Raw genomic sequence first — 18,574 nt, 5'->3', positions numbered from 1 at the left:
GGAGCTGCTCTCTACCCTTGGGCTTTGGGTTGTTTTTTCCTCCTTGATCCCTTTTCCCACTTCGTTTCAGCAAAGATTTATGTTCAGACCATTAGTGCTAGCTTGTCTTAGAGATTTCTAGCAACCACTAGCTGCAGGCAAGTTTTAAATAGACAATTATGAAAATCTGATGTAAAACAAAGTTCACAGTTCTAGTCCTTTCAGAGGCCAGAGGATAGGCGATCAATGACAAACGAACGCATCGATCCCTTTCCACCACGATATTTTGAGGTTACACAGCAAGGAGGAATAAAGAAGAATAAAAAGATAAAGAGATAAAAACACACAGGAGATTGCTAGGAGCCTCTGAGCCATTCCCAATGGGAAAAAAAATGAAGCCATCTTATTAAAAGAGACCTTCTCCATCCCTCAATAACTCGCTGGCTATAGCCCTTAAAACATATTAAAGGCAAAAGCACAATCGAAGAGAGAAGCCTTGAGCACAGAAATCATCCTTTAGTACAAACCTGGGGAAATGCACTGGGGCGAACTCTGTGAAGATCCAGAAGGTCTCTGCTGCAAATCTTTCTGCTAGGGGGAAAAACACAATAGCTTACACATCCAGAGCAAACTTCCAGAGCCAAATGAATCCCAACTGTCCTCTCTTAGAGCACTAACTAAGGCTGAGAGCATCAAAGGTTTGACACAGGAACAGTTTGGATTCTTCCCCTGTTCCAGAAGAACAGCACACAGACACCAACAGCTGGGATCCAAACTCCTTCCAGTGTGAACCAGACCGAAGCAGAACCCAAACTCAAGTCCTGGCTGAATGAAAGCTCTGATCATAACCTTCTATGCAGCTTCACCTCCACCTCATTGCTCATCAGCTTCCAGCAGTACTAAACTAACCCAGGCAGCTTCCCCAAACACTGCAGACTGCCCATTCCAAACCACATCTCTGGGACCTGTGCATCCTCCCCCTTCCCTCACCAGGGTATCAGCACTGTCCAAGCTGCACAGCTCTCCTCAGTAACACAGGCTAACAATTGGCTTTGGGGACCCTTGCTTCACTTTGAGGATCTTGTTTCTGACTTCCTGCCCCACAATTCTGTGCTGCTGCTCTCTCTGCTCTCTTCAGGGGTGGTTTGGAATGGGCAGATTCAACCATGAAGGTAAGGGAGATGGTAAAGCATCAGAGCAAGTGCACTTTTCAGTTGAAAAGGCAGCCCCACGAAGGGAAGGTGGCAGCTGTCTATCCACACCCCCCACAAGAACTCTTCTGCCCCCAAAGGAGACACATTCAAAACAAGCACAGGCAGAGGGCACTGCCTCTACCCTCTAATTGCCCAGGTCTGAGCTGTTCTGCTCTCTCTTCCCCCTCATGGTACTCCCTGATCTGCTATCAGCCTCTGAAATCATCAACCCTTGCAGTTCAACACACACCAAAACTCCCTCAAGTAGAATTAGTTACAGGGAGGAGGAAATTATTTCCAAACCCAGTACCAGAATGAAAAAACACAGCAGAGAAAAGCCTGAACCCAAGCTGTGGCCTTAGATGTGACCACAGGCATCAGGTGCAGCTGAACAAGGAGCACCTCAGCAAGGCACCCAGCTCACCACACCTCACGAAGGGGAGAGCTGAATCCTCTGTGGCTCAGTTCATAAACCAAAGGACTGCAGCCACCAACCTCCCACCACACTTCACCCTCCTCTGCCTGCTCAGACTGCTGGGGGGACAAAACCCAGAGTGTGAGGTGGCTCAGCTGTGCCCCAGCAGAAGGGATGGATCTGATCACTCTGAGAAGGGTCAGGCAGAGCTCTGACAGCCACCAGCAGTGGTCACTGGCAGTGCAGCAGCAGAACACTGCCCTGTGCTCTCCCTACCTCGACATTAATTACTGTAACGACAAGATAATAACCTCTCAGTGTCTGGAGGATGCAGGGCTAGACTCTTGCACTGAGCTCAATTAAAACACTCCCACTACATTAATTAAATCATTTGACAGTGAGTTTACTGAAGAACAAACTTCAAAGCCCACCTTGGGTTTGCTGCTGCTGCATTCAGCCAACAGACTCTTGCAGTTCTTGTGGACATTCACAGCACAATCTGAAACACAGAGAAAGCCCTCAGTGACAGGAAGGTCTCAGTGCTGGAGGAGCTGTGGAGTGAGCTCAGAGCCCCAGCAAGCACCCTTGTGGTGCATGTTCTGTTCTGACCTTACACCACTGGCGGTTGGAAGGTGGCACCCAGCGGCCCTGGCGTGCGCAGGCACGAGCTCAGGGACACTCTGGGGTGTACTGGCAGCATCCTGCCTCCTCTCCACTCCAGCAGGGTGCTGCTTCCCTCTCACCTGCAGAGGTCATTTCCATGTCTCAGAACTGGCACTATTCAAGAAGGCAGCAAATCCTGCAGCTGCCCTTCTGCAGAGCACCCACAGTAAAACTCCAGACACAGCACAGAATGCCCAGGGAGTCACCAGCACTAGGGCAGGACCAGGGCCAAGCAGCCTCCTCTCACTCAAAAGGCACAAACCCATTAATCCTAGAGTAAAATCCCAGAATCCCAGCATGGAGGGGTTGGAAGGGACCTCTGGAGCTCACCCAGCCCAAGCCCCTGCTCCAGCAGGGCTCCCACAGCAGCTTGCCCAGGAGCACAGTGCCCAGAGGGGGTTGGAAGCTCTGCAGACAAGGAGACTCCAGAACCTCTCTGGGCAGCCTGCTCCAGCACCCTCACACCAAAGTTTCTCCTCCTGTTCAGATGGAGCCTCCTGGGTTCCAGTTCGTGCCCACTGGCCTTTGTCCTGTCCCTGGGCACCACTGACAGAGTCTGGCCCCAGCCTCTTGCCCCCCACCCTGTTTTCCAATCTCTTTTTCCCTTTTAATAACCACTGCTTGAGCAAGCAGGATGCCACCTGGTAGCATCTGCTCTTTCCTGCAGCTTTTCTGTCAAACAAGATCCTTCATCAAAAGCAGAAGCAGGACAGCAGCAGCTTAGGAAAGGAAACCAGGGTTTGTTTCTTCCCACATATTTCAGGCATACCTCTTAAAATAGAAACTGGGAAGGTGAACACCACATCTGCTAGAGAAGAGCCTGGTTGTGTTTAAAGAGAGGACAAACCACTTCAGGTCTGCTCTTCCAAAGAGAGCTCTCACCCATGCCTGGCGCCGAGAGCTGCTGTCAGGCTCCTGCTGGAGGCAGTGAACCCTGGCTGGAGTCTGCCACAAGTACAGCACAGCTCTGGGAGCAGGAGCAAAGCCTGAACACAGAGGAATGAATAATGGTACAAAAACAAGCCTGAGAGAAAGACTGAGTGCACAGAAGTGCTTTTCTGTTCTGCCTCTGTTCTGTTCCACAAGTGTGGAAAACAAGAGCAGAATGCAGCACCTGGAGTGCCTGCCCCAGCAGAACGGCCTCCACAGCTTCCCTCTTGGCTGTGGTGTTTCTGTGCCCTGCAACAAAGCAAAAGTCTGACCTGAGTGCATGTGCCTCTGAACAAGTGCGACAAACACACAAACGATCCAAGTGACTCCCTGCAGAGAACATCTCTGTGCCTGTTTCAGCACTGCAGAGGCCTCCACCTGCCACCCTGCGAGGATCTGGTCAGCAGAGAGGCCATGACAAGCACCCAGCTGACAGTGGAACTCCCTTTGCCCCAGACAAGGAGCAAACTGTAGCAGAGAAACCACCACACAAAAGGAAACAGAGAATTCTCCACGAGGTCAGGCCGGGCTGGCCTCGGGCAGAGCAGGCTCAGCCTGGGGGGAGCTGCCCTGCCCACAGCCCCACGCCACCTCCTCAGCCCCCTGCACTCCTCTGCCCTTGTGTAACACCCCCACCCGCTGGCTCCTCATCAAACTTTAACCAGACATTCATATCCCTGCTCTTTACATATCTCCAGTGATGACATTTGATAATTCTTCTCCTGTTAATGATTAGTGAGGCTGATTCTGGCTGGCACCTTGGCACACGGACTGCCCGGGGCAGCAGCTCGGCAGGGGTTGCAGTTCCACAGCCATGCAGGCTCTGCTGGAGAGAGCTGAGAGGGCTCTCAGGAGGCATCTTCCACCTGCCCAGCTGGCACAGCCAACAGTGCTGTGCAGCAGCATCCTCTGCTGCTAGAAGAGGCTTTGCCCACCAGGACAGAAGATGCTAGAAAGCAGGACACTGTTACAGAGCAGCCTCACAAGCTGCAGCTGAGCCCAAGGACTGGATGCTCCAGGAGGCTGTTTGAAATGCAGCTGGCTGAAGGACTTCTATGGGCAGTGCTTTTGCCCACCTAAGAGAGGAGCAGCTGAACACTGACCAAGGAATCAGACTGTCCTGCAAGCACCTTCACTGTGCTGCTGCAGACAGTGCTGGACCAAGCACAGTTAAGAGTGAGAGCAAACGTTTCCTTTTTCTGCAGAGAGCTTCTCCTTGCACCCTTCATCCTCTGCACAGCCTTGGGAACAGGGTACTGGAGAACAGCAAGGGTCAAGAAGACAGCAGAGAGAAGAGTGAGGGACAGAGGCCAGGGAGGAGACGTCAGGAACCTGCACACACATTGAGGCTGATATTTAAGAGCAGAGACAGCCACAAAGGGCTGCTCTGGGTGAACACAGAATCCACAGATGGGCACCAGAGCAGAGGGGCAGCACTCAGCTCAAACTGACAAAGCATCTCTGCATCATCAGTCAGTAACTGCCAGCACCTGGCTGTGTTCAGGTGAGGAACTCAGAAGGTTCATCAGTGAATTGGAGTTGTGTCAGCAAGGTCCTCCCAAACTGGAGAGGCAAAGAAGATTTGCCTGAAGAGGACAGAGCTAGAAACTCCCAGGACTGCCAGCCAGGCTCTTCCCTTTCTCTGTCCTGTCACCTCCTCCCTGCCATTGCACCAGGATGAATCTGGCAGGGAAGCACAGATGCTCCAAAGGATTGTTTGCTCACAGACTATGGCTCTGGCCAGTGCTAAGAACAGCAAACTGCTCAAGCAAGGTAGGTCCAAGGATTTGGGTCACCTGGCCTGGGTGGGGACAGGACCACCACTGCTAGAGGTGAAGTTCTGGCAGTGATCAGTATCACACAGAGTATGGAAACTATGCAAATCCACCAGGGCTGCTCCTGGGCTTCAACCAGCAGGGCTGGAATTCAGACTGAGGGTCTGGGGAGCACCACCCCACATCTGCTCACCAGAAGGACTGTCACTGCCTCAGAAGCTATTTGCACAGGCTAGTGCCAGTGATGACCTAACAGTGAGGGACTACTTAAAACAGGGACCTCATCCAGCAAAGAAAGATGTAAGACCAAGAGTCTCAGCATCACCAGGAAAGGTCCTGAGGGCAATGAAATTAATATGTGGGGTACTAAAGCCCCTCCCCTCATTAATGAGCACTGCATAGGACAGAACTCTGCAGTGCCCCAAAGCACAGCTCACAGCAGGCTGGAGGACAATGAGCCTGAGAAAGGGCAGCAAGACATCTGCTCCCCCAGCCAGAACACCTTCCAGTGGAGCAGACAGTGCCAATGGCCTATAAATGTCCTGCAGAATTGGATTGCAGGACAAATCTATGACTCACCAGACACCGTGGGCATTGTGACCCTGGCCTGTCTGGAGCGGTACTGCCCCAGAAAGTGACTCTTAAAAGGCCATCTGCAAACAGCCACAACTCCCAGGGGCTGTGATCAACCCAAGGTGGAAGTGCTGCCTTTGCTGCTATTTCAGATGACATTCAAGCCCCCTTTTAAAACAGCTGTGAAGATAGGCTGAGGGAGCTGGGAGAAGAGAAGGCTTGGAGCAGCCTTGCAGTACCTGAAGAGGCTACAGGAGAGCAGAGGAGGGACTTTGAACAAGGGCTGGGAGTGCCAGGGCAAGGGGTGATGGCTTCAGGCTGGAAGAAGCTGGATTGAGATGAGACATGAGGAAGAAGTTCTTCCCCAGGAGGGTGCTGAGGCACCAGAACAGGCTGCCCAGGGCAGCTGTGGAGGCTCCAAGTCTGGAGGTGTTCAAGGCCAGGCTGGATGAAGCTTGGAGCAGCCTGGGCTGGTGGGAGGTCTCCCTCCTATGGCAGGGGGTTGGAACTGGGTAGACTTTGAGATCCCTTCCAATCCAATCCATTCTGTGACTCTGTGTATGTCAGAGCACATTCACTGCCCCTCAATCCCCAAACAATACTTTTCTTGTGAAATTAATTACTTTCCTCCTTTAAAATGTTCAAAGCTTCAGGGATCAAACAGGATCTCTGCCCTCTTCCCTCACCCCATACAAGGTAAATCCTCTCTCTTGATCTGACAAAGGAAGCTACTTGCATGATTAGCAGAGAGCACAGACCCAACACAAGGTCTGAGGAGCAGCTGAAACAACCCCAAGGCTGCAGAAAAAGCAGAGCAGCCTGGTGACAAATCTCCTCAGGAATGAGGAGGTGCAGTGGAACAGAAGAAGTTTCTGCACTGGGTAAATGCAGGTCATGGATCTTCAGGAACTGAGAGCAGGTTCAGCTGTGTCCCAGTGGCTCTGGTGACCGCTGCTCACCTGGATTGCTAAGTCACCTAATTAGGCAGAAACCAAAACTGGAGGGTTCAGGGTGATGAGATGCTGCACACTCTGAAATGGAGACAGCCCACACGGGACAGCAGCACCAAGGAATGATCAAGTTTCAGCTTCCCTGCTCAAGCATTCCTCCTGGTCTCCAAAACCAGCCTCTAATTACTGCCTGTATCTGGCTTTATGGTCAAAATATCAGAGAGAGGGCAGGGGGTGGGGTTGTGTCACTCCCAACACTGCAAGTTCTGGTGGCCCCAGGGCTTTCTTTAAGTGCAGAAAGACCGAAGTGATGTTTGTGCTCTGAACAACACCGAGGAGAAGCAGCACTTCATCCTCGAAGGAAGGCCAGCACCGCTCCAGCCCTCACACCGAGCCCTGCCCCCACGCTGCAGGCACCTGCAGGACCGAAGCAGCAGCTGACAATCATAAAAGGTATTTAAAACATTTCACAGGTAAACATTAGGTGGAACTGCAACAACAGCATCTGATGGCTGCTGCTGCAGAGCTGCATCCCATGGCTTGATCTTTTCATCAGACCATAAACTACCTTCTCACTGCACAACTTGGCCACACGAGAAAGGCCACCTACAGAAAACTCTCTTAAGAAGGGAGAGAGAAGGAACTGCGAAGCAGCTTTTCTTCCCTTGACTTTACACAGCAGACGTACAGAGAGAAGAGCAACAAGGCCACGGCAGAGCCTTCAGAGCACGCAGGAACGGGGCTGATTTGTCAGAGCTGCAAAACCACAGCCCCAGAAACGGTCACCAGGCTTCCCGAGCGGTATCGCAGCTCCTTCAGCCCCTAAGGAGGTCTCCAAGACAAGGACTGGATCTCCCCAAGCTCCCTCCTGCCCTGCAGACTGAGCCCCGAGCCTAGCGCAGGGCAGCCACAGCCCCAGGGGCCTGGCGCGGCCGGGACGGACTGTGCCTGCGCTCCGCCGCGGGGCTGCCCCCGGCCCAGCAAAGGCCCTGCGGAGCCCCAGGGGCTGCCCGGCACAGCGACCGGGCCCGCCGCCGCCCAGCGCCCCGGGGAGAGGCTCCCGCTGCCGGGAGCGGCTCGCCAGGGCCTGCCGGGGGCGGGCGCCGCGGGGAGCAGCCGGCGGCCGCGCTGACACCGCGCTCGCTTACCGGACTCCCCGGGGGCCGCCGAGTGCACTCCTGCGTCCCGGGAGCCGCCGCCACAGCAACAGGAAGCGGCCCCGCGGCCCGGAAGCGAAGGGAGCCGCGCCGCGCCCCTGCGCCTGCGCCCGCCCCGGCCCCGCCCCCCGCCCCGCCCCGCCCCCCAGCCGCGGCCCCGCCCCCCCCGCGGCCCCGGCCCCGCCCCCCGGCCCCGGCCCCTCGCGTTCCCCGCCGCTGCTCCCGGGACGAGGAAGGTGCCCGGAGCCGCCAGGTCTCTCCCCGACAAGGGATCCGTCCGAGCTCCCCAGCCCGAGATCTGCTGCCCTCTGCCCGGCCGTGGCCTGCAGCGCCAACAAAGCGAGAGCCAGGCCGCGAGGGATGGGAGGCGGCAGGGGGACAGCTTGAGCAGGGTCCTCGGCATCTGTGCAGCGCCTGGCACCTGCCCTAAACACCTCCTGTGTCATCCAGAGCCTGGTGGGATTTGCCGTTCCGCACGGGCTGAGGTGGTTACGGCTCCTGCCAGCGCCCCCGGGGCTTGGCAGGGCGCTGGCTTCCTTCTGCACCCTGTGACCACGACTGGCTGCCCGGGGCCCTGCCAAGGACCCTTGTGCAGACAAACAGAAAGCAGAGAGCCCTTCCCTGTCAGCAGCTTCAAGCACTGACTCAGAACTAAATGGCTGGGAAAACCTTCTCCCTGAGCCCAGCCAGGTCTGACCCAGCATCAGCATTGGGCTGCTGAGGCATTCCTTGCACAGAGGAGAATCAGAGGAGCTCATGACCTGATCTGACACCCTGCTCTGTGATTCACTCGGGTTTACACACTGATCTTCACAAGCTTGCATGTTTCAAATCACACACATCAAAGCTGCCCATCGAGCTTGAAAATGCAGCACCCAGGGGAACCACAGAGCTGAGCCTCTCCCCTCCACCCCACTTTGCACAAATGTTCCCTTCTGTGCTGCCTCTCTACAGGGCTGAGTACAATAAAGGCCCAGCTGTTTGTCGAGGCCCCTTAGCACTCCAGAGAAATCACCATTAAATAAGGTGGTTTGGGGGTAAGCAGCTGGGTGTCACTTGGTGACAGACTAATCCTCGGCCACGTCAAGCTCGGTGCTTCGCTGTAACATAAAAGCAAAGCCTTGCAGATTGCCCAACTGCAGCTGTCAGGGACAGAACGTGCTGTGCTTGTGTGGCCCCAGGGCATCTCCACAAAACCTGCAAAATCTGGCACAGCAACCAGCTGAAAGACTCCGTAGCTTGGAGCTAAGGCTTGGGTTGCAAAGAGAAGAGTAGCACCACCTTCCTAATCCTCTGTCACTCTGCAGTAACAAAAGGTTTTGTACTAAACGAGCTGGAGGCAGACCATTGTGTAGTGCAGCCCTGTGCATTTGTCAGGCCAAATGTAGCAGACACTGAGGTTTTGGCAGGGAATGCAGGAGGAGCACCGTGGAGGTGCTCCAGATGAAGGCAATACTGCCCAACCACAAAAGCAAGAGAAAAGCAGCAAAGGAGAAGCATTGCCAGTAGCATATTCTTCAGCTTCCTTCTCTAAACCCTCCAATCTTTGTGTCAGAAGGGCCACAGCTCACTCAGGGGTTCCTCTGAACCACTTTCAGGTTTGCCTTGGCTCCCTCCTTGGTCTGCAAGAGCAGCAGCCCAGCACAGTTGCACTGCTTGCACTTCCTTGGTTTGGGCCCCTGTCAGTGGCTGCTTGTTCCAGTGGGACTCAGCCCATTCGTACCATGTAACATCAGCCTAGGACAGACGGACAGCCTGGTGTCCAGCACAGCAGGTACCATTGGTGAGAAATCAAACACTTTGGTTGCAGCCATAGGTTTGCTTTTGGAGAGGTTGGTCTGACCTCCCTGCAGGCTCTAGGGCTCCATCCCTCCTGTAAAGTAACAGAGATAGAATAGAATAGAATAGAATAGAATAGAATAGAATAGAATAGAATAGAATAGAATAGACCAGGTTGGAAGAGACCTTCAAGATCATCGCGTCCAACCTATCATCCAATACCACCTAATTAACTAACCCATGGCACCCAGCACCCTGTCAAGGCTCCTTCTGAACATCCCCAATGATGCTGACTCCACCACCTCCCTGGGCAGCCCATTCCCATGGGCAATCTCTCTCTCTGTGATGAACTTCTTCCTAACATCCAGTCTGAACCTCCCCTGGTGCAGCCTGAGACTGTGTCCTCTTGTTCTGCTGCTGGCTGCCTGGGAGAAGAGACCAACCTCTGCCTGTCTACAACCTCCCTTCAGGTAGTTGGAGAGAGCAAGAAGGTCTCCCCTGAGCCTCCTCCTCTCCAGGCTAAGCAACCCCAGCTCCCTCAGCCTCTCCCCTCAGGGCTGTGTTCCAAGCCCCTCCCCAGCTTTGTTGCCCTTCTCTGGACACCTTCCAGCAGCTCAACCTCCTTCCTAAACTGAGGGGCCCAGAACTGGACACAGGACTCGAGGTGTGGCCTAACCAGTGCAGTGTACAGGGGCAGAATGACCTCCCTGCTCCTGCTGGCCACACTGTTCTTGATGCAGGCCAGGATGCCATTGGCCCTCTTGGCTGCCTGGGCACACTGCTGGCTCATGTTCAGCCTACCATCGACCAGCACCCCCAGGTCCCTCTCTGCCTGGCTGCTCTCAGCCACTCTGACCCCAGCCTGTAGCACTGCCTGGGGTTGCTGTGGCCAAAGTGCAGAACCTGGCACTTGGATGTGTTCAATCTTGGACTCTGCCCATCTGTCCAGCCTGTCAAGGTCCATCTGCAGAGCCTCTCTACCCTCCAGCAGATCAACTCCTGCCCCCAGCTTGGTGCTGTCTGCAAATTTACTGAAGATGGACTCAATGCCCTCATCCAGATCATCAATAAAGATATTAAAGTGCATGGGGCCCAGCACTGATCCCTGGGGGACACCACTGGTGCCTGGCTGCCAGCTGGATGTGGCACCATTCACCACCACTCTCTGGGCTCAGTAGCTCTCAGCCAGGGAAGATGTACAGGGACCACCTCTAGCCCAGCACTCAAGGCACTAGGGGGGCAGGCCTGCTCCTGCCATCTGTATTCCATGGCATATCCTTGGCTCACCTCCATGGTGTAGCCTGCCTGGAGAGCTCTCCTCCTGTCAGGGCTTTCCTGGGCCTCATCTAACTCCTGTTGCATAAACTCTGGAAGCATGTTTATAAGAGAGGATTAATTTAGGCACAGAACCTTCTCCACCCTTGACAGCAAAGGCTCAAAAGGAGCTTTCTCTGTTTCCAAGTGAAAATAAACTCAGAGCCTCGCAGCTCAAAGTTTACGTAGCAGCAGAGTCTGGGGGGGGCACTGCTGTTGAACGTCTGCAATCTTTCCTCTTTGTTTTTCATCCCTGACAGGCTCCTCACATCACATCTGTGAGACTCAGAACCTGGAGTTGCACAAACTCTCCTGCATCTATACTGCAGACACACACCACAGCCTCCTTCCCTCCAAGACTGCATCGGGGCAGGAACTGGGGGTGAGAGGGACAGGGGTGACCCTGTGCAGGGCCCCCCAGGCTCACATCCCTAGCAGAACCATGATTGCTTGATCTGAATTAGAAGCAGAATTCCTCTAATGAGGGGAGCTCTTGCTCCTCTAAGTCATCACAGCCAGGGACGCCGCCAGACTTTATGTGTCACTGGACAGCGAACAGACCCGGGGCTTCCTCCCTCCTCCTTTCCCACCCTTCCTCGCTCAGGCTTCAGCCGCCTGGTGCCTCCCGCAGCCTGCGCAGTTTGCCGCCGCCTGGTGGCGCTGTAGCTCAGAACGCAGGGCAGTGACGACCTCGGGGGCCGAGAGCTAAGCGCAGGGATGGGGAGAGGGAATCCATCGGGAGAGGGAATCCATCGGCAAGAAACGAGAGGAGCAGTCGAACAGCCTCAGCCCCTGGCAGCAGCTGCAGCTGAGGCTGACCCCTGAGCGACACCTCTCACCTCTGGTAAGTGGAGCTGCAGGGTGGCTCCAAAGTTTGCTTTCAGGAGCCCTATCAGCGGCTTGCCAGCAGCCCAGGTGCTGCTCCGAGCTGCAGCCGCGCAGCCATCGATACACACTATCAGCTCCAGCAGCAGAACCCTGAGGAAGGCACACTCATGCCATCAGCTGTCACACAAGTCCCGGTCTAGGTCTGGCCACAGGCTGTGAATTTTAGTGAGCATCTCAGAACCCTGCCCAATCGTTCAGCCTCAGTTCAGCCTCTGCAAAGGGAAGAGGCAAACCCCAGCCCTGCACCCATGTCCACCTTTTTGCAGTTAACCTCTATCTGCCCCGAAGGCAAAATACACTTCCACAGCACATGTCCAAGGGCAGTCAGCTTTGTGCCCCAGGAGGGTTTTACTGACCTTGAGAACCTCAGAGGGACCTTTACTGGAGAGCGCTGAGGGGTAGAGAACAACAGCAATTCTCTCCAGAAGATTCCCTCAGCCTGCAGACAATCCCTTGGGAATTACAGTGCTCTTCAGTGCCCTGAGTACCTGCCCCAGAGGAGGGACAGGGTTTGTCCATCAGCCAAAGCCATGCAGCAAGACCACAGTGACTGTGGTGGGAGGGCGGAGTCCCCTGCACGCTGGCGGAGAAGCAGCTGCCATTCCTGTGCACTGCTTACAGCTGCAGAGCAAAGATCTGGCACAGGCAGGTCCTGGGAAGCACCACTGGATCAAGTTTGGGATGCTCTAGAAATCCCTGTGGCCATGCAGAGGGAGGGTGCTGAGCTGACATCGCTGCAGCAGTGAAAAACAGCCTGAAGGATGTGGCCTGGCTCAGGCAGCAGGGAGATTTGCTTGGGCAAAGCAGGACTTTGTGCAGAAAACATGAACAGAAAAGCTGACCTAGAACCCTCCTTGGGGACAAGGGGCAGGAAATGGTCAAGTGGCCAAAGGAAATGAATATTAAACTATTGCCAGGCAGGATTTAGAGATCACTGGGGTTTGGGGTTCTTCAGTGTGGAGAAGAGAAGGCTCCAGGGAGACCTTTCTGTGGCCTTTTAGTGCTTAAAGGAGACAATCAGAAAGCTGGGGACAGACTTTGAGCAGGGCTTATTGTGACAGGACAAGGGGTGATGGTTTGAATTAAAATCAGAGATAAGGAAGGATTTTGTTTTACACTGAGGATGGTGAAACCCTGGCCCAGGGTGCCCAGAGAGGTGAGAGATGTCCAGGTCAGGTTGCCTGCAGCTCTGAGCAACCTGCTGTAGTTGCAGATGCCCCTGCTGACTGCAAGGGGGTTGGGCTGGATGGCTTCTAAAGGTCATTTCCCACCCCCACCCAAAGCAGTCTGGGATCTTATGGTTTAGACAATCTGGAGAAAGAGGCCAGGCCAAGCAGGGCAGTGGGAGGCAGCCAAGCCAGGCTGAAGAGTGAAGGGATGCGTGGGACTGAATGCAGGGAACAGGGGGGAGGCTGGGGGGGCAGGGTGCAGTCAGGCTGGGTCAGTGCCAGGCAGCAGCAGCCATACTCACTCAGGCACTGCAGACCACTTTTATTCGCAAGAGGTTTGGCACACAGGGAGCAGCTGGTGCAGCTGGAGAAAACCCCTGGCACAAGCTGGTGCCTATTGACCTCTTTCCACCTCTCTTTTGGCTCCTTTGTCTCCTTCTCTTTGGGCTGCTCTTTGTTCTTACCCTGGAAGGAGAAAAGAGAAACCAGCTCTGTTACAGGCCTTGCACTGCCCAAACATTTCTGTCCCCCTGGTAAAACTGAGTACACAGGGAGCTGGTGCACATCAGGTTCAGCAGGCAGCTGGAGCCTTTGGGATCCTGGTGCTTTGCCCAAACACCTTCCCAAGGCTCAAGCCAGTCCCTCTAGGACAGGTCCATGTGTGATGAAGGGCAGGGCACAGCACTGCAGCACAGATCTGTGCCTCTGCAGGCTCTCCTCTTTATTAGAATAAACCAAACCTGGTTGGAAGAGACCTTCAAGATCATCGCGTCCAACCCATCAACCAATCCAACCCACCTAAACAACTAACCCATGGCACCAAGCACCCCATCAAGTCTCCTCCTGAACACCTCCAGTGATGGTGACTCCACCACCTCCCTGGGCAGCCCATTCCAATGGGCAATCACTCTCTCTGTATAGAACTTCTTCCTAACATCCAACCTGAACCTCCCCTGGCGCAGCCTGAGACTGTGTCCTCTTGCTCTGGTACTGGCTGCCTGGGAGAAGAGACCAACCTCTGCCTGTCTACAACCTCCCTTCAGGTAGTTGTAGAGAGTGATAAGGTCTCCCCTGAGCCTCCTCTTCTCCAGGCTAAGCAACCCCAGCTCCCTCAGTCTCTCCTCACAGGGCTGTGTTCCAAACCCCTCACCAACTTCGTTGCCCTTCTCTGGACTCGTTCCAGCAAGTCAACCTCCTTCCTAAACTGAGGGGCCTCCTTTCCACCATGGGTGATCCAGGCAGGCACTCAGCCACAGCAGTACTCTTCTGGGCTGCACAACTCCAGCTGAGAGAGTGGAGAGCAGCCAGAACATGGCCTGGAAGCAAGGAGGGCTGCAAGTCAGGATCCCTGCCCAGTGCCCACAGTGCATCTGCCATCCACAGCCATCCCAGGCAATCCAACTCACTGCTCCCTGGGCTCAGAGCCCCTTTGCAGCTTGAAGAACTCAATGATTCCCTCCACAAACTCAGCCTCTGCCCTCACCTTATCCTTCTGCCAGGAGCCAGTGACTCTGCTCCGCAGGGAGCTCAGACGCCGCATCACCTTGGTGCCCTTCTCTGCTTTCTCGCTCTTCCCACTCTCCTCGTTTCTGAAACAAGACCCAAACCATCTTCCCTGAGGGGCAGCACCTGGCCAGGCACAGCCCAAGGAAATCACTGATGAAGTTCATCTGCAGCAGTACTTTAGGATCCCATCTCTGACCCTTTAATCTCCTAGAGGGTCTGGCTCAGCATCAGCCGTGCCATGAGTGGGACACTTGCAAACTGTCTGGGTGGGTTCTGGCTGCCCCTGTGGCTTTGCTCCCCACCAGGCCCTGATCCTGGCTGAAGCCCTGCAGACACCAGTGTCCTGCACAAGGCACGACCAGGGCAGTAGAGCTTGAAGGAAAAGGGGACTCGACTCAGCCTGCCCTGGGACCACGGTGTGTGAGTTCCCCTCTGTGACACTTACTCGTTGGACAGGAACTCAAACCAGGTGATGTTCTGCTGGGAGCAGTCGCTGCCCTCCTGCACACCAGCTCTCTGCTTTGCTCTGTGTGGGGAGAAGACATCAGACACACAGGAGCAAAACTTTCACTGAAAGAATGAAGTGATTGTGGTACCCTTGGGATTTGTCCCTCAGGTAACCAAGGGTCCTTTGCCAGGGGGTCCTAAGCAGACCACGACCATCCTCCCCCACATCCCTCTCCCAGCCACACTTACCCATGGTAATGTTTCAGCTCCTGAAGGACCTGCTGGACAATAAGCCTGCCAGGGATGGGCCAAAAGAAAAGAAAGGGATTAGAAAATCTCCTTGCCAAGAGGTTCTGCACCCCACAGAGCAGCTGTGCCCCAGCATGGACTGGGATCTCCTTTGCTGCTGTATCTCCAGCAGCTCCGAGAGACTCCAGAGTCTCCATCCCACAACAGCCAGGACTGACAATACCTACACGTGGTCCGGGGACATGTGGTCCTTCTCCAGCATCTCCAGAGCAGGGGGCTTGACACCTGCAACACAAAACACTCTCTGCAGGGACCTTGGGTAGTGGTTGGACCCCATTAATCTTTCTGGGCTCCCACTCTGCCTTTAAAGGAGAGGGAGAAGTGCCAGGGGAAGCTGGGGCAGAAAAGGCTACTCTGCATTTCTGTGAGGGAGGTGAAGTCTGCAGCACTTCCCTGTTACCCCTCCCTTCTCCAGGCTGCAGCCCATCAACTTCTGAGGCTCCTGCTTGCAGATAGAGGGTAGGAGCTGATGCCACCCCAGAGATGATGATGATCCTTGAAGTCTTTTCCAACCTCAGTGATTCTATGGTGTCTCCAGTTTGTTACCTTTTCAACCACAAACCCACAAGCTCCTTTCATGCCATGTGCAGGCTGTACCAACCTTCCACAGCTGGAAGAGAGGTGTTGAAGCTGCAGGGTGTCTGGGGGGAGGCCATCGTCTCACAGGCTGCTGGCACAGACTTTGACCTCAGTCTCTTGCCCTTGCTGCCACATTCCTGGGGAAGAGAAAAGCCGTGGACGCCTTTCAGCCTTTGTGCACCAAGGGAGCCTCCATCAGGGCACAGCTTGGCTGGCAAGGTGTGATGCAGGGAGTCTGGGCTTCAGTCTGGCCTGCCTTCCATAGCCTTCTGCCCTGTGTGCCCACCCCAGGAGCCCCAGGGTGGGTCCCTTTGCTGTGTGGTTTGATACCTCTGGTGCATCAGAGCACAGGATTAGAGCAGGACCCAAGGTAACCCAGGGAAGAGGCTGACTCCTCCTTGGTTTGTCCCTGAGCAGACAGCCCAGCTCTGCTCAGCTTCCTGCAGACCTCCTGCCATTCCTGGTTCAACACTGGCATTGAAAGAGTCCAGCCTGCAGCTGACACCCATGTGTGTTGCCTTCTGCACCCTAAGCTTGCCCTGCTGCCAGCCTGCACACAGCCCCCAGGCACTCACCGCCTGCTCCGAGCCAGGGCTGACTGTCAGCCTGGGGTGCAGCTCCACCTTGAGCACCGTTCCCCCACTACTGCTCCAGGCTTCCAATTCCCCTTTGGGCAGCTGAAGGGACACATGAGGAGGCTGTGGGAGGCACTGGCTCCCCTTCTCCACATCCTCCTGTTCTGGGTCGCTGCCCATCTCTGTGGTATCCAGGCTGAACCTAGTTCAGGGAAGAGGAACAAGAGTTGAGCAGCCCCACCATGGCACAGCCTACAGTGTCCTAGCCAGGGCTGGGCAGTCCTAAAGAGCTCAGGGAAGGACAAGTGTCACGAGAGCAGGCACATGGAGAAGGAGATGCCAGAAGCATCAGCTGGGACACCAAGTCCTGGGCTGCTCAAAACAGCTTCTCTGGCTCCATCAGTGAGTGCACGAGCTCCTTGCTCAGGGTGGGTGTTTGGTGCTGGAGGGCTCTCACTGATCCCTTAGCACCCCCTGAGACTGTGCAGCCACCCCAGCACCAGCCAGCCTGGCCTGCCTGAGAGCTGCTGCCCTGCCAGTTGCAATGCCAGCAAAGTCCCTCTGGGCACTTGGCAAGGCAAACGTTGTCCTTTATGGGCTCCTCACTGTGGCAGCAGTCAGAAATCTGCTCCCACTGGAGCCTAGCTTCAAGGAAGGAAAAAGAAACCTTCTGGGGAACAAGGGATGGATCAGTTCCCCCAGTGCCCCATGGGTCCCTGAACACTGAGTCCTGTTGCAGTGCCAGCAGCACAGGAGAAAAGCGATGGATAGGGCTCAGTGGAAAATCTTACCCCCCCCGTGGGCTGTGCCTGCAGATCACTGTCACCTTCCTGCTGCCAGAGACAGCCTCAGGACGCCTTTGCTTAGGGGGCAGTGGAGGTGTGCTCCCCTCTCTGGCCCCGCACTCAGGTGGCACTAATCACCCAGCCAGGGGACCCAGTGTCTCTGTAGCACTGCTGCTGGAGTGCTGGGCACAGCACAAACTGTGAATGATCCACAGCGTGGGGGACAGCCACAGGGCTGGGAACCAAAGCCTGGGCCTGGTAAAGAACTGCCAAGATTTCATGCTGAGATAATTTTAGGGTACCTTATAAGGAGGAAAGATAAAAATAGTCCCTGCTGGCCTGCACCTCACTCCCAGACACCCGGGAGGTCAATAGATGCCAGCAGGGGACACTGGTGCAGGACCCTGCAGCCCAGGGTGGCAGCAGCACAGCAGCCAGGCCAGGCCTGCAGGCGGCTCTCAGCCAGAGCTCAGCATCCTGCTGCACAATCCACCTCTGCAGCCACGTGGAGGGGAGGGCTGGAGGACACTGCAGGCACAGCCCCACCGAGCTCACAGGTAAGAGGAAAAGGATCTGAGAGAGCTCTTAATCCTTCAAGTTGCCTCTGAGCCAGAGCATGAAGGCCAGCAGGGCAGCTGATGCTGTTCAAGGTTCCCTCCAGACAGAGATGGTCTCTGCCCACATGAGACATCCTCTTCCCAGCCCCAAATGGGAAGAGCCTTCCTACTGCCAAGGAGGCATTAAAGCCTCTCGCTGATCTAGCATCTGCTCCTCCACATCCCATCCAACACAAGCAGTAGTGTCCAGCTGCTTTGGCAGATGCTGGCAAGCAAGGGGGAGCACCTAGCAGCAGTTGGAGCTCAGGGCAGTGTGATTGCTGCAGCCCCAGGCAGCATCCCTGCAGCCCTGGATCAAACACCACTGCTGGTGATTGCTGCAGCCCCAGGCAGCATCCCTGCAGCCCTGGATCAAACACCACTGCTGGTGATTGCTGCAGCCCCAGGCAGCATCCCTGCAGCCCTGGATCAAACACCACTGCTGGTCCTGCTGTACCTGCGCTTGCAATCCACAGGTGACAAAGAGCTCTCCCAGCTGTGCCTCCGAGAGGTGGACATGGATCTCACCAGTGTGGGGAAGGAATCCTTGGCCTCCTGCAGGTCCAGCTCTTTGCCTGCCTCTGCAGGACACTGGGCAGTGCTGGTACCACCTCCTGGCACCGCTGCACAGGAGCTGCCATGCTCCTTCCTCAGAGAGCTGCAGTCAGCCTCGCTGTAGCACAGCCAGCAGGGAACGGGGTTGGAGAAGGCAATGTCCAGAGACAAGCTGCTCAGAGCCCCTGGCCTCTCCTCCAGCAGGTGAGCAGCAGACACATGCTGGGTGGCTTGTTCTGGCTTCACTGCTGCCTCTGGTGCTGGTGGGCTCAGCAGCCCCAGGTCTCTGTAAAACTGTGTGCCATGGAGAGCAGAGTCCGAGAGGAGATCCTCCGTGCTGCTGTGCAGGTCCCCTGCTGGGCTGTCCAGCTCTGGGGAAGAGTCCTCCTGCAAAGGCAGCCACAGCTCAGTCTGAGCTCACAGAACTCCTCTGAGAG

The 18,574-nt window shown here is 55.4% G+C and overlaps 1 protein-coding gene across 3 annotated transcripts in view; it reads right to left on the bottom strand.

Moving 5' to 3' along the window:
• ARHGEF18 (Rho/Rac guanine nucleotide exchange factor 18) overlaps positions 1-18,155 on the bottom strand; it is a 38,763-nt gene extending 20,608 nt beyond the window's left edge. The window contains exons 1-10 of one of the 3 annotated variants that reach the window (XM_068164936.1): positions 18,040-18,155; positions 16,202-16,403; positions 15,649-15,763; positions 15,215-15,272; positions 14,988-15,032; positions 14,737-14,817; positions 14,269-14,374; positions 13,088-13,250; positions 2,019-2,086; positions 507-570 (exon numbers count right to left, since the gene is read on the bottom strand). In XM_068164936.1, the coding sequence (XP_068021037.1) occupies positions 507-570; positions 2,019-2,086; positions 13,088-13,250; positions 14,269-14,374; positions 14,737-14,817; positions 14,988-15,032; positions 15,215-15,272; positions 15,649-15,763; positions 16,202-16,403; positions 18,040-18,101 (964 nt within the window). In that variant the 5' untranslated portion in view covers positions 18,102-18,155. Of the gene's footprint in view, positions 1-506; positions 571-2,018; positions 2,087-7,626; positions 7,696-13,087; positions 13,251-14,268; positions 14,375-14,736; positions 14,818-14,987; positions 15,033-15,214; positions 15,273-15,648; positions 15,764-16,201; positions 16,404-18,039 lie in introns of those variants that run through there. The other 2 variants (XM_068164937.1, XM_068164938.1) reach the window with 2 other exon arrangements.
• Positions 18,156-18,574: the final 419 nt, after the last annotated feature.

Source organism: Melanerpes formicivorus, unplaced genomic scaffold, assembly GCF_026170545.1.
Source record: "Melanerpes formicivorus ecotype bairdi unplaced genomic scaffold, bMelFor1.0.p_v2 SCAF_83, whole genome shotgun sequence".
NCBI classification, from domain to species: domain Eukaryota; kingdom Metazoa; phylum Chordata; class Aves; order Piciformes; family Picidae; genus Melanerpes; species Melanerpes formicivorus.
Note: the sequence above shows the minus strand (reverse complement) of the source record. Positions and strands in the feature narration are given on the sequence as shown.